General features: G+C 45.2%; 1 protein-coding gene across 5 annotated transcripts in view; it reads left to right on the top strand.

The window, feature by feature from the left end:
* The window catches only part of DCDC1 (doublecortin domain containing 1), a 452,481-nt gene that overhangs the window by 22,894 nt on the left and 414,144 nt on the right, over nucleotides 1-15,443 (top strand). For 4 of the 5 annotated variants that reach the window (XR_005597781.1, XM_039535835.1, XM_039535837.1 and 1 more), the window contains exon 2: nucleotides 13,134-13,324. Coding sequence is in view for 4 of the 5 variants with exons in the window: in XM_039535835.1 (XP_039391769.1) it covers nucleotides 13,134-13,324 (191 nt within the window). In the remaining variant the exon portion in view is untranslated. The remainder of the gene's footprint in view (nucleotides 1-13,133; nucleotides 13,325-15,443) is intronic. The other variant, XM_039535836.1, reaches the window with a different exon arrangement.

Here is a 15,443-nt window from a genome sequence, read left to right as displayed (position 1 = left end):
GCCAACGATGTGATGCAGTTGCAAAAAAAGGCTAATATCATTCAAGGGTGTATTAACAGGAGTTTCATATGTATGACACAAGCGGTAATTGTTCCTTTCTACTCCACACGTGTGAGGCCTCAACTGGAGTACTGTGTCCAGTTCTGGGTGCTACCGCTCAAGAAATATGTGGACAAACTGAAGTGAGTCCAGAGGAGAGCAACAAAAATGGTAAAAAGCTTAGATAACCTGCCATAGGAGGAAAGTGTTAAAACTAGGTGTGATTAGTCTTGAGAAAAGGAGACTGAGGGGGACCTGAAAACAGTCTTCAAATATGTTAGGTTCTTATAAAGAGGATGATAATCAATTGTTCTCCATGTTCCCTGAAGTAATCAGCTTAATCTACAGCAAGGGAGATTTAGTTTACATAGGAAAAAATGTTCTAACTATAAGGATAGTTAAGTATTGGAATAGGTTTCCAACGGAGGTTGTGGAATCTCTGCAATTGGTGGTTTTTGAGAACAGGTTAGACCTGTCAGGGATGCTCTAGATGTACTTGGTCCTGCCTCAGCTCAGGGGGATGGACTAGATGACTTCTTGAGGTCCCTTCCAGTCCTACATTCTGTGATTCTATTACTCTATCATTATTGGCCTACATTACTTCTGCTTCCATTGAAATCAATAGTTGAAGTCCTACTGAGTCCAGCTGGTGCAACATTAGATCCTGTATAGACAGGTAATATAAATATTGCAGGATGGACATCAGTATAAGTGTGCTCAGTCCTGTGAACAGATGTTCTGTTGCATTCTGCACAGAATTTAAGTTACTACTATGAGGGATTTAAAATAATCAAACCTCATTCTCTGGAGAAAAAGGTAATCAAAAGGACTTCCTACAGAAATTGTACAACCAGTAAAAACATTTCCATACCAAGTCTGGCACTTGGACATGGTTGAAAAGGACATCAAGGTTCTTAACCTGGCTCTTGACTTCCAAAGGTTCCACATTAGTAAGTGTAGTGGAAAAGAATGCATGGTGACAAACCTATTCACCAGCAACACTTCACTCTTCATTAGATTGAGAATGACATCTCAAACATATATACCCAGCATTATAATCCAACTAGTCCTCCAGGGTTGCCACAGTAATGAGGCCATATTCAATTTGTGACCTGACCCATTTTAAAATAACAAAAGAATGTAAAACAAACAATCTTATATTTTGATTTTTTTTCTGAGGGCCAACAATACATAGACCAACAGTATGCACTTCTGGGACAGTATGGAAGAGACTCCATTGATCCCCCTGAGTGCCAAGACTACAGTTGTGCCTGGAACTTATGTGGATTGTGCAAGGGAGGGGGAAACTCCTTTCTGTCAGCCACTCCTGTACACATTCACATACTGCACACCCATGTAATGAACTGCTGTTAATCATGAGTAAGATGTATTAAAGTCAGCAGGGCCTGATGAAATTCATTCTACAGCACTTCAGGAACTAGCTAAAGGAATCTCTGAACTGTTAGCCATTACTTTCAAGAATCATGGAGGATGGGAAAGTTCCAGATAATAATTAGAGATATACCAATTTCCTAGAACTGGAAGGGACCTCCAAAGGTCATTGAGTCCAGCCCCCTGCCTTCACTAGCAGGACCAAGTACTGATTTTGCCCCAGATCCCTAAGTGGCCCCCTCAAGGATTGAGCTCACAACCCTGAGTTTAGCAGGCTAATACTCAAACCACTGAGCTATCCCTCCCGCTAGGAGTGGGGTGACCAGATAGTAAGTGTGAAAAATCAGGAGGTAATAGGAGCCTATGTAAGGAAAAGACCCAAAAATTGGAGCTGTCCCTATAAAATCGGAACATCTGGTCACTCTAGTTTCAGAGGACTTGAGAAGGGCAAACATAGTACCTGTCTTTAAAAAGGGGCACAAAGGGGACTCAGGAGAATATAGACCTGTCAGCCGTGCTTTGGTACCTGGAAAGATACTGGAACAATTTATTAAACAATTAATTTGTAAGCACCTAGAGAATAATAGGGTGATAAGTAAGAGCCAACATGGATTTGTCAAGAATAAATCATACCAAACTAACTCAATTTCCTTCTTTGACAGGGTTACTGACCTAGTAGATGGGGGAAAACTGTAGACATATCTTTTGACACAGTCCCACATTACATTTGAGCTCCCCTCTAGCCCTACATTTCTGATTCTATAAACATACCACATTTTTTCTTTTTCTTTTTCTTTTTTTTTCCTTTTTTTTTTTGTAATGGCAGAATAAAGAAAAGGATCCCTGTGACTAACTGTGTTTATCCTGATGTACATAAAATGAATATTCAGTTTTTTGAAGATTCGAAATGTTATCTGAAGACCTATATTAGAAAAATAGGCATGTTTAATGTCATTTTGATTACTTGTTAGTGCAAACTGCAATATAACGTTTAAAGACAACAGAGGAATGGGTATGTTGTCTATGATGCTTATAAACATGATAGATCGACAGTATTTCACAGTTTACATTAACAGCAGCTTCAGGAGAAATATAATTATCAAATGAATTATAGAAGTTTTGGTATTCAGATTATTCATTTTATTTTTAATTGGCTTTTTTTCAAGATAATTGGGTATGTTCCCATGTGTTTGTGGGAAGGGGGCATTGGGCTAATTGGCTTTGATGCACTTATTTTCTTTGGAAGTATAGAATGAATTCTACCATACTTTTGTTTAACATTTGTTTTATGTTGTAGTTTCTTCTTTAAAAAAATAGTATTTTCTGGTATAAAGAACAGTTAAATCTACTTAATTGCTTCTGACCATTACCATTAAATATGTCTGATATCTCTACCTACTGTACTGCCCATTACTATCTGAAAACACATTCCTGAAGTCCTTAGTCCTAGCTCAGGCAAAACTCCCATTGTATTCTATTCCAGTTTTGTTTGAGCTAGGGCAGAATAAAAATTGCAAGACTAGTCACATAGCAGAGCTGTTTTCAAAAGGACAGTCCTCTAAGGAACATTCAGTGGTTGAAATGCATGTTTGAGAGACATGTTATTTTGTTTCATTTTTAATTACAGAAGATAACTATCGTAAAATGAAAAAATGTAGAAAATAAATAAATTAGTAATTGCTATTTGTATTTCTTCCCTTTCTTAGTGTAGACTACAAGAGTAAACAGTTTTAACATAAAACTTTATTTCAGATACACAGTTTTCATACACTTCTGTGGATTATAGAATGGATTGGCTCTTCCTTATTATTCTTGTTTATTATGTGGATTATAGTAGTGCCTCCAAGTTGAGTCCCCATTGTGCTGGATGATGTACAGACATATACTGCAGACAGTCCTTTCTCCAAAGAACTAACATTCTATTTGTGAAAAGATGTAAAGGAAAGTAGTAATGAAAAGAAGAAACAAACAAAAGTGGACAGGGGTTGAGCGGGAAGGAAGGAGAGGAGGGGGGAGGACAGGGTAACAGCAATTCAAGTTTATTTTTTTAATAGACTAGCCTTGTACACAATTTGTAGGTATAGAGATTTTGTTGTAGTTGTTTGTGAATGGAGACAAATGAGCAGATCAGTAGCAATAATCTTAGCACATCACCTGCCTAGCCATTATAATTTGGCAGTATTATGCAGAAGTGAATCTAGGAGGGATTTGAAGAATAGGGTAGCAGCTTTATCAATCTTTCGAGGAGGATGACCCATTCATACAGGACAACATGGAAAAAAGCATGAAGGTTCTACAGGTGAAAAGTATCATCAGTGCTGGCATTGATGAGGAAATCTAGGGAGCAGATGACAACACAGTGAGATAAAAGAGTCAGTAAGTAGGGAAGGGCTAAACTGTGAAAAGCCCTGAAGATAAGGACAAGAATTTGAGGTAGCAGAAAAGGGAAGCTAATGGATTGATTCAAAGAGGGAAAAGATGTTATCAAAATGATGGGTAAAGAAAACTATCTTAGCAGCTGCCTTTTAAATGAACTTGAAGGGGGTAAAGGTCACACTAGTCGAGCCCTGCAAACCCATGGATATACACCATTTGTGCGGATTATGGATCAGATGTGGTTACAAATTTTGTATCTGTGCATGAGTCTGCAGCACACACAAACGGAGTGGCTGTCACCCAGCCCTCAGGCTCCAGCCCAGCTCTCTGAATCATGTAGCAGTTGGCTGTGATATGTGGCAATAGCTCACTTGACATTCTTGGAGTTGCAGTCCCCAGCTTACTCCGCTGGAGGAGGTAAACTACAACTCCCAGAAAAGTAGACATACCCATAAGGGTAGACACACACTGTGTTCCTGTGTAGTGAGCCAAGCACCATTCTGAAAGAGGTGTTGTACTTTAAACTAGCAGGTGGCAACAGCGGGCACCATGAGAATAGTTGTTGCTGCTGTCTGTCCCAGCTGGCTCACTGTGGCTGCGTAAGGGTGTCCGAGCCCTCCATTGGGAGGGTGGCACTGCATACAAGGGCCCAAGATTGTAGCCTCCCTGCCAGAGCAGGGAAGGCAGTATGGCAGGTGTGGAGCAGGTGGCAGGGCAGGGGATCTCTAAGGAGAAGTGGGGGGTGGCTGGGGGTCAGGGGCTTGGCACAGCCCTGCAATATCCACAGACAATTTTTTCAGATTGTGGATAGGATGCAGATACAAATTTTGTATCTGTGAAGGACTCTACACACTAGTCAAGGCCAGAATGTAGGTAGAAGGTTGCAGTAATCAAGATGTCGCATGATGAAGTGTAATGCACTGTTATAACTATTACTACAGAGAAATACAGTATCATACAAATTATAAGCATTTTATGATATAACTAACTTTTATTAAATACACTACACATTCAGTAGATCTACATAGCAAAATGTCAGATATTCTGCATTAATACTGGAGAAGTTTGTTTTTAAAGTAGGAGTTGTGAGAGCAATAGGTTGAACTATGAAATCTTTCACCCCTTTTTAGATGTCAGTATATCAGGGCCTCACACTGTGCAAGTCCCACAATAGGACTGGACCCTTCAAAAGTTTTTCTACAAAGAGGTGACAAAGACAAGAACTGATTGAAATTCAGTTTTTATACAAGCAGCAAAGAATCCTGTGGCACCTTATAGACTCCAATACATCTGTTAGTCTATAAGGTGCCACAGGATTCTTTGCTGCTTTTACTGATCCAGACTAACACGGCTACCCCTCTGAGTTTTTATACAGGAGATAGCAGGAAATAAAACATGACTGTGACAGTGTCTGTCAGGTCTTCTTTGCCCTGTGCTGGAGATACTGGCACCAGGACACCACTGTGCGCAGGCCAGGCTACCAAAAAGACTCATCTCCAGGTTATGTCTACACTCTGTTGTAAGCCCAGGTTTGAACTGAAGCTCAAGCCTAAACCCCTTCCATCTTCACAAAAATTGTGCTAACCCAGGGCTTGGACCCACGGTCCCAGGACCCCACGGGGGTGGAAGGTCCAAATCTGAGTCAAGCCAGGACCCCGGGTTCAAGCCCTATTGCTTTGCAGTATAGATGCAGCCCTACTGGACTCATGCTCTGGGAGTCTGCCAAAAGTATTCCACAATCCCACTGGCTGACTTTCTTTGTCCTCTGGACAGTCAGTTTTGGTGGGCAGTCAGATTTTCCTGCATCATGAACAAAGGGCTAGAGGGGCCACACTTTGGGAGGGTGCTGGGAAGTCTTGGTTATGGGTGGTTGGGCTCAGGCCAACATAATGCACTGTAGACGCTGGAGCCCCACATTGGGACCCAGGGCTCAACAGTTCCTAACCTGGGGTTACAAATGAGTGTAGACCATCAAGTCTTAGATTAACAAACCCATGGTCTGCTAACTCAAGTTCTGCTAACCCTGAGCTTACATGGCATTGTAGACATACCTCCAGAGGCCTAAAAGGGCTAGAAAGAGTGTCAAGGGCAGACCTGCTCGAACCAGCTGCTGGCCTGCTCCCTGACTAACTCCCTGAAGCAGCCTCACCTGCCACATTGAGAAAAAGAGTAACAACTTGTATCACAGTCAGTTCAAGGATATTTCTAAGAATAAAGAAGCAAAAAATAAAGACTTCTTGTTCCATTTTCTAAGGACCAGATTCTTCCACCATTGGCATTTTGAGTCGTGCCTTTCTATATAGATACTCCCATTAATTCCAATGGGACTGTTTAAGGAGTAAGATACTACTCGGCATGATATAGGATGGCAGAATATGGCCCTGAGTGATTATAAACTATACCTTAAAGAGCCTGATTTCAAAAATCCTTCTCAGGTGGTGATTTTTTTTTTATTTAGCCTGTGTTTTTAGGGGTTCACACCGCAAACAAAGAAAACATTTGCAAATGCTGAAATTATTGCTATCCACTGGATGGTTAGTTTTTATACAACTATAGTGCTAAATCTGGCTTGCTTTAAAACATGTCAGTAGCCTCATTTGTAAAAGGGATTTTATAAGTTCTTGGATTAATTAATAAAGTTTGCTTTAGCTTTCCCATTAGGTACTGGTATTATTATTATTATTGTTATTTATTATTTTTGGTAAGTGAACAAAACCATTATGAGAAGCAGATCGTTTTGAATTCTGAAATACAGGTCTTGCACCTTACCTTCAGTTCCCCATTTTAATAGAAGAAGCTACAAGAAAATTAATTTTTTGCACACACTAGGTTTATCACAGTTCAGGATGAGCTGTACCCTCTCTTAGTCTCTGGGTGGGCACCCTTTCCAAGTGACAGGGCTATGTCTGAACTTCTGTCAGAGGCGAATCCCGCAATTCAATCCACTCTTTGACTGAGTTTCCAGGTCTGAGAACCCCTATTTACCAAGTGTTTCCCAGCAGATCTAGTTGGGTTTTGACTCCTGTTATAGACTTCTCTTTGGGAGCCTATGATCAGTATGAAAATACAGTGACTCAAAACAGCCTCTTTGAAACAAAGTATTATTTACTTATCCTCAGGCATGTACCAAACAGAGAGGAAAAGGATTAAGACGACAAAAGGTCTATACACATATGATCTTACTTAAACCTTAGTCTTTCCTTGTAAGCTTAAATAGGTCCCATGTGTTCCAGTACTTCCAGCATTGGAGCTGGGTGAGGCAGACTTCATCCCTGCAGTCTCTGCCTCAGTCTGACCCTCAGTCAGTGTCTCCCCACTCTGAAATCAGCTTTTTTATCCATCTCAAAGTTACTTTGTCTATTGTGGGACTCCTGATCCTAGTCAATCCAGTTTAAGCATCTCACTAAGGAGGCCAGAGGTAGACTTCCAGCAGTGGATTTGTCCATTAAACACTGGCAGTTGAGTTAGGGTCATTATCTTCCTTCCTGGAGATCTATAAAACCATCCAGGATTGAGTTAACTCTTTGCTTCTGTATAAGAGACAGCATGATACTGCTCATGTAGACAGAGACACACAATATTTTTTTTTTTAAATATTGATATCTCCCACACTCTTCCGAAGACTAAAATAGGTAGAAATCTACATACAGCAGATGAAGATCTGCTCCACAGTTTCTGCATTCTGGAAATAAATAATATTTATTTGAAACATATACAAAAAGTTCCAAACCTGCAAAGACTTAAATATGTGAGTAGTCTCACTGGTGCCAATGGGGCTACATACATGTTTTAAATTAAGCATGAGAGTAATTATTTGTGGGACTGGGGCCTTAAGCTGTAAATGCCTGATTCTAAGGCCTTGTCTACACTACAAGACTATTTCGAATCTACTTAAATCGAATTTGTGGATTCGACCTTATGAAGTCGAATTTGTGTATCCACACTAAGGACACTAATTCGAATTTCTGAATCCACATTAACAGGGCCGGCATCGACTTTGGAAGCGGTGCACTGTGGGAAGCTATCCCACAGTTCCCGCAGTCCCCGCTGCCCATTGGAATGCTGGGTAGAGCTCCCAATGCCTGCTGGGGGAAAAAATGTGTCGAGGGTGGTTTTGGGTAACTGTCATCATCGAACCGTCAATCACGCCCTCCCTCCCTGAAAGCGCCGGCGGGAAATCTGTTCGCGCACTTTTCTGGTCGGTTACAGCGCGGACGCCACAGCACTGCGATCATGGAGCCCGCTGCGATCATCGCTGCACTTATGGCCGTTGTCAACTCCTCACACCTTATCGTCCACCTCTTCCACGGTCAGCTGCTGAGAAATCGGGCGAGGAGGCTCCGGCAGCGCGGTGAGGAGAGTGGCGCAGACCTCTCAGAAAGCAGGGTACGCCGGGCAGTGGAGATCATGGTGGCAATGGGTCAAGTTCATGGTGTGGAACGGCGATTCTGGGCCCGGGAAACAAGCACGGACTGGTGGGACTGCATAGTGCTGCAGGTCTGGGATGAAACAGAGTGGCTGCGAAACTTCAGGATGCGTAAGGGCACTTTCCTTGAACTCTGTGACTTGCTGGCCCCTGCCCTGAAGCGGCAGGACACCCGGATGCGAGCAGCCCTGAGTGTGCAGAAGCGAGTGGCCATAGCCCTCTGGAAACTTGCCACGCCAGACAGCTACCGGTCAGTAGCGAACCACTTTGGCGTGGGCAAATCTACCGTGGGGGTTGCTGTGATTCAAGTAGCCCACGCAATCGTTGAGCAACTGCTCTCAAAGGTAGTGACTCTCGGAAACGTCCAGGTCGTCATAGATGGCTTCGCCGCAATGGGATTCCCAAACTGCGGTGGGGCTATAGATGGGACTCACATCCCTATCCTGGCACCAGCCCACCAGGCCAGCCAGTATATTAACCGAAAGGGCTACTTTTCAATGGTGCTGCAAGCACTGGTGGACCATAGGGGACATTTTACCAACATCTTCGTCGGGTGGGCGGGCAAGGTTCATGACGCGCGTGTGTTCAGGAACTCTGGTCTGTTTAGACGCCCAGGCAGGAACTTTCTTCCCGGACCACAAAATAACGGTTGGGGATGTGCAGATGCCTACAGTGATCCTCGGGGACCCAGCCTACCCGCTAATGCCCTGGCTCATGAAGCCCTATGCAGGCGCCTTGGACAGTGAGAAGGAACTCTTCAACTACCGGCTGAGCAAGTGCAGAATGGTGGTGGAGTGTGCTTTTGGACGTCTCAAGGGGAGGTGGCGGAGCTTACTGACTCGCTCGGACATCAGCGAAAGAATATCCCGTAGTTATTGCTGCTTGCTGTGTGCTCCACAATGTCTGCGAGCAAGGCGAGACCTTTTGGCCGGATGGGAGGTTGAGGCAAATCGCCTGGCTGCTGTTTACGCTCAGCCAGACACCCGTGCCGAAAGAATATCCCAGCGGGAAGCGCTGTGTATCCGGGAGGCTTTGAAAGCAAGTTTCCTCGGAGAGCAGGCTAACCTATGACTCTCTACTTGATTTTAAGAGAGGCTGATCCTGGGCCTGTGTCTCTATGTGTTGAGTGAGATCTGCAGTTACATACCCCGTTCTCCAAGTTTCCCCCACTTCCCAAACATGTTTTAAAACAAATTAAACGGAACAGTTATTGTTAATAAATCTTTCTTTTACTTTGCATTTCTGTTCTGGGTTTGAAACATGGACGCATACTGTGCTGGGTACGGTGTGCACTGATGTACAGACTGCTTGTACAATACAGGACGGACAGCCTCCTGCTCCTGCATAGGTCTCTGGGATGGGGGACGGTTTCAAGTGGTTGTGCATGTAGGGGTGGGTTTGCTGGAAGGGGCGAGTGGGGCCGTCTTTGGATAGGGATTTGGATGCAGGCTCTGGGCTGTGGGTTTGGGCGTAGGAAGGGGTGATGGGTGTGGGGGAAGGGTGAGTATCTGTCCGTGGATGAGGGCTCTTGTTGGGGCTCAGGGCAGCGGAGAGGATCGCGCCTACGGTGGAAGTGCATGGTAAGGGCAGCATGCCTTAACATTAGGGGGTGGCAGGCGCTAGGACCGTGGACAAGCGTACACATCACAGAATGACCTGGGGCAGCATACACCACACAGAGTGACCCTGGTGACTACTGACTGCAGTCTGTGTGTGCCCTGCAGTTGATCCTGCCCCCGATACTCTGCACCCTGCTAATGTAGGCTATCCCGTGCAATTATAAATCCCCTGCCCCCCCCCCCACATACACACAGTCTTGTGACACGAAATACGTGACGGAAAGAGTGAACAACAGCAAACAGCTTTTATTAATCTACTACATAGTCGGGTGATGAAACTTGGATTTTGGACTGGGTGATCCTGTAAGGGAAGCGCTTCTACACAGTTATAGCGTCAGAGGTGTGTGGTACATTAGCGCTCAGCTGTGGTGCAGTGACAGTTCTCACGGCCCCTACCGCCCCTCCGTCTTGTAATTTTAGGTGAGGGGGGGACAGGACTTCTTGGCGTTGGAGGGTGGTTGCAGATACAGTGAAGGGGGGCTCTCTCCTCCTGCCTGCGGTCCTGCAGAACATCAACAAGGCGCCGGAGCGTGTCCGTTTGCTCCCTCATTAGCCCAAGCAGCGTTTGAGTCACCTGCTGGTCTTCCTGCCGCCACCTGTCCTCCCGTTCGCTGTGTGAGCGCTGCTGCTGAGAGAGGGTCCTCCAGTGGCTCTGCTGGGCCGCCTCGGCTCTGGAGCAGGCCATCAGTTCCGTGAACATCTCGTCCCGAGTCTTTTTCTTTCGCCGCCTAATCTGAGCCAGCCTCTGCGAGGGGGATGCCGGGGCAGTCCAGGAAAGAGCAGAAGCTGTGTGATGGGAAACAGTAAGTGATTTCCTTGAACAGATACATGTTTGCGAACAGTGAACACAGTGTAGTCAGTTTCTCTGAACAAGACCATACAGGGCACCAAGTTCCACGAGATCTCAGGAGAAGTTCGAGATTTCGGAATACGCTCTCATTGGCGGCGCCATTGCACAGGAGAGCGGACAAGCGGGGAGAGACAGCTGAATCCGTCTTGCAGACAGTCCTGGTAAGCCTTAAAGTAGATAATGCTTATCATTTAGTGGATAGCTGTGCTCTCCTGCTAAAGGCAATCTGTAAAGCAGAAAGGCTGAGCCTTTTCCAGCCCCTCCCGCCAGTGCACGGGAAAGATCAATGTATGCTTGTTCTCTGTGGCCTCCAGCACGTGGCTGTTAAGCGAGGGTCGTTGTTATGCAACCTAATTTAAAACCATTAACAGTAGTAACAATACACTAATTGCCCTACTTAGATGCAGCCTGTACAGAACGACATCACCCTGAGGCGGGTCACTCGGAGTCAGAGAGAGCGGATGCTAAGGGAAGCCCTGCACAGACCAGGACCATATGCAGCAATGCTGGTGGAGGCGATGGTTCCTATGTACATTAGGATGTCCTGGCGCGGAAGAGTGTGCTTCCACGGAGCACCCAACAAGGCACCTCTCCCCAGGAACCTCCTGCGGAGGCTTTTCGAGCTGCTCTCTGAGACCTTTTTTGAACTGTCCCAAGAGGATTATTGCTCTATTCCTATATGTGTGGACCTACTTTTTGTATAGTTTGAGATTTAAAATTTTTTATATAGTATTTCTATTTTTTATATACCTGTTTTTTAAAAAATAAATGTTTCCCTGTTTGTAGCACTTACCGCCTGATCCTTCCCCTGATTCTGAGTCCGGGTTAACGGGCGGGGAGGGTTGGTAGGGGATCTCTGTGAGGGTGATGAAGAGATCCTGGCTGTCAGGGCAAGCGGTATTGTGTTCGCTGTCGCCTGCGCCGTCCTCCACAAACCCTTCCTCATCTTCCCCATCGGCGAACATCGCCGAGGAACTGTCCAGGTACACTATGCCATCGTCAGAGTCCACGGTCACTGGTGGGGCAGTGGTGGCAGACCCACCGAGAATGGCATGCAGTGCCTCGTAGAAGCGGCATGTCTGGGGCTGTGCTCCGGAGCGTCCGTTTGCCGCTCTGACTTTTTGGTAACCTTGTCTCAGGTCCTTGACTTTCACGCGGCACTGCATCGCATCCCGGCTGTATCCTTTGTCTATCATGGCTTTGGAGACCTTCTCGAAGGTCTTTGCATTCCACTTGTTGGAGCGCAGCTCCGAGAGCACAGACTCCTCGCCCCACAAAGTGATCAGATCCATGACTTCCCGGTCAGTCCATGCTGGGGACCTCTTTCTATTCTTGGATTGCCCGGACTCCTCTGCTGGAGAGCTCTGCATCGTTGCAGGTGCTGCGGAGCTCGCCCCGATGTCCAACCAGGACATCAGATTCAAAGTGCCCAGACAGGAAAAGGAATTCAAATTTTCCCGGGTTGTTTCCTGTGTGGCTGGTCAGAGCATCGAAGCTCGGACTGCTGTCCAGAGCGTCAACAGACTGGTGCAGTGTGGGATAGCTCCCGGAGCTACTAAGTTCGATTAGCATCCACACCTAGCCTAATTCGAGTTAGCCATGTCGAATTTAGCGTTACTCCACCTGTCGGGGTGGAGTACCAAATTCGAACTAAAGAGCCCTCTAGTTCGAATTAAATGGCTTCCTGGTGTGGACGGTTGAGCGGTTAGTTCGAATTAACGCTGCTAAATTCGAATTAAAGTCCTAGTGTAGACCAGGCCTAAGAGTTGCCGAGCATCTACTGCTCCCATTGATTTAACAGGAGTTGTGGGTGCTCAGCACTTCTTGGTATCGACATAAACTTTTGACTCTATTATTTTGCATGGTTGAGCACGAGCAATTCATACCATACTCTAATTGGTTCCCCTTCTGTTAGCTTTATATATATATAAAAGCAAGAATCTTTTAAGACTCTAATCTTATACTTTGGAAAGTCTTGCATATAGCTTCCACAATAACATTTCATAATAAATGAAATAATATTCCTTCCAAATTAATTTCAGCAATAAACTGTTAGTAAGTTACAAAACCTCAAAAACAAGCCTTTAGGATTTCTGGATAATTCCGCCAATCTAGCTCCATAGAGAATACTTTTTTATCCCTCCCCCTCTCTCTCTCTTTAAGCCTCCAAATTGCTATTGCTCCTCACCATCTCCAAATTCTGTTCCCTAAGAATGTAAATATATACAAATACAATCTGCCTTCATCCAAACTGAACATTACTATGTTCAGAAACCCACTATGTTTCATACTGGCTTCAGTTAGATTATTCATGTGAGAAGACACTACTGGACTAGGTTCATGCTAATTAATCAAAGAGTTTCAGTTGTAACTATTAATGGAAAAAAACTCTGCATTAATTTTAATTATTGCTTTTGACATTTCTAAACAGGAAATGGCAAATGACAAAAGGCCAGTAAGTGCTCACGTACCTTGCAATCCAACTTTTGGGGCATCACAAAGAAATAATGAATTCTTAACTTCATCAACGTCTTCATGTCATAACAGTGTACAAACAACGGTAGTGAAGCAGTATGTGAATAAAGTCATCACATCTTCTTCCCACTTACATCATTTGCCAAGGTAAGATTTTTAATTTGCTATTTTGTGATATGCTGCAAAGAATATAATTGAGAAAAATATCTTTATTAGCAACACTTTAAAGCTGAAAATAGAGGTTATTTTTAAAGATAATTTCATGGTTGCACAGTAACATTTACTGTTAGTTTCCTTTAATCAATCTGAAAAGTGCCTCAGAACACTGCAGATATGGAGAAATGTTTTAGCTATAGATCACGCTGAGCTATCTAAATTTGAGTTTATCTAAATTTTTAATCATCTCAAAATTAGTGATCTTTGTGGCTTTGAAGCCTTAAAAACAAAGGCCTCCTCTTCTTCAGATTTTCAGATTTTTTCACTTGGTTAGATATTAGTCCTTCCCCTGGAATTCCCCAGCCATGCGGGGAACAGGCATGGCAAACTGGGCCCTAGTAGTCAATTTAAGTCATTATAGCAATAAAAATAATGTAAGTATACAAACATGATTAAAAGATACAAGATGTTGCACATGTATATTTAAGGGGCAAATCCTTATATGTCATACAAGTTATGCAAGGGCATAAGATGGCATAAGGCACTACCCTTACTTCCCTATGTGGGCAACCCATCCTGTGGGTAGCTGCAGGGGGATGAGGCCACTGTATCCTGGGTTCTGCCTCCCCCATCATGCGGAAAGTCAGGTTTAGAACTGGTGCAGTTTATTTTTTCCTTTAATAAACGGGAAAATTGGGAGATGGGAGCTTTTGGAATCACAATCAGCTTTGTGGTCCACTCCTGATCCCCTATCCCTCATGCAGAATGGAGCCGTTCTCCTACACACCTTAGGAAATCTAAGAAAGCCCTCTTGTACAAGCTTTAGGAGCTCTGCAACTTACCTTACAAGATGCATAGTGAATGCATCTTGTAAGGGGGCACCTTAGGGCGGAGGGCTGCCACAAGGCTCGGGGGGGGGCACAAGGTGAGACTATGCCAGGTTGGGTAGGACGCTCAAGGAAATTGAGGCTCAGGTGATCTTCAGTGGGATTCTACCTGTCCCTAGGGAAGGGCGCCAAAGGGGTGACAGGATCGTGGCGATAAATAGTTGGCTGAGGGAGTGGTGTTACAAGGAGGGCTTTGGGATGTATGGGCACTGGGAGGCTTTTGGGGACAGAGAACTGTTCTCACGGGATGGGCTCCACCTAAGTAAGGAAGGAAGTCGAATTCTAGGAGGGAGGCTGGCTCATCTGATTAAAAGAGCTTTAAACTAGACATTGGGGGGAGACGGTTGGGAGAGGTCCAGGTACTCTCCACGCCAAATTTATACGTTGAGAGTGAGAACAACAGTATAACAACAGATATAGCCAGAGGGGGAGGGTTAGGTATAAGGAAGAGGGTGGGGACGGATACTAGACCGACAGGTCATACTGGTAGTACTGTGTCCCTACCAAGTTGGGTGAAAAGGGTGAGAGGAGCCAAACAGCAAAAATTAGGATGTTTGTTCACCAATGCGAGAAGCTTAGGTAACAAAATGGAGGAACTAGAGCTCCTGGTCCGAGAATTGAAACCGGATATCATAGGAATAACCGAAACATGGTGGAACGGTAGCCATGACTGGAGTACAGGTATGGAAGGGTATGTGCTGTTTAGGAAAGACCGATACAAAGGTAAAGGTGGGGAGTAGCATTGTATGTCAATAATGAGGTGAAAAGTAACGAAATAACTAGCAATGCAATGGATAATACGGAGTCTGTTTGGGCAATGGTCACATTGGGGACTGTGACGGGTCTGGTACCCCAGCACCCCCTGGTGGCGGGGGCGAGCTGGAGCCTAGCGCCCGCCACTCCCTTGTTCCTCGGCCTGTCCCTGGTAACCGACGTATTACGGCCTACGGGCCAGAGTTCACATAAACACCCCCTCTCGGAGCGGGGTAACACGGCCTAGCGGCCGGAGACCAACAACCCCCTCTTCAGAGCGGGGTAGCACGGCCTAGCGGCCAAAGTCCCTAGACACCCCCTTGAAGCGGGGTAGCACGGACTAGTGGCCGGAGTCCAACAACCCCCCTCCTCGGAGCGGGGTAGCACGGCCTAGCGGCCGGAGTCCAACAACTCCCCTCTTCGGGGCGGGGTAGCACGGCCTAGCGGCCAGAGTCCAACAACCCCCTCTT

This window comes from Mauremys reevesii, linkage group 4 (assembly GCF_016161935.1).
Source record: "Mauremys reevesii isolate NIE-2019 linkage group 4, ASM1616193v1, whole genome shotgun sequence".
In the NCBI taxonomy this organism is placed as follows: Eukaryota; Metazoa; Chordata; order Testudines; family Geoemydidae; genus Mauremys; species Mauremys reevesii.
The sequence above is the reverse complement of the archived record's forward strand: the minus strand, read 5'-3'. Positions and strand labels throughout refer to the sequence as shown.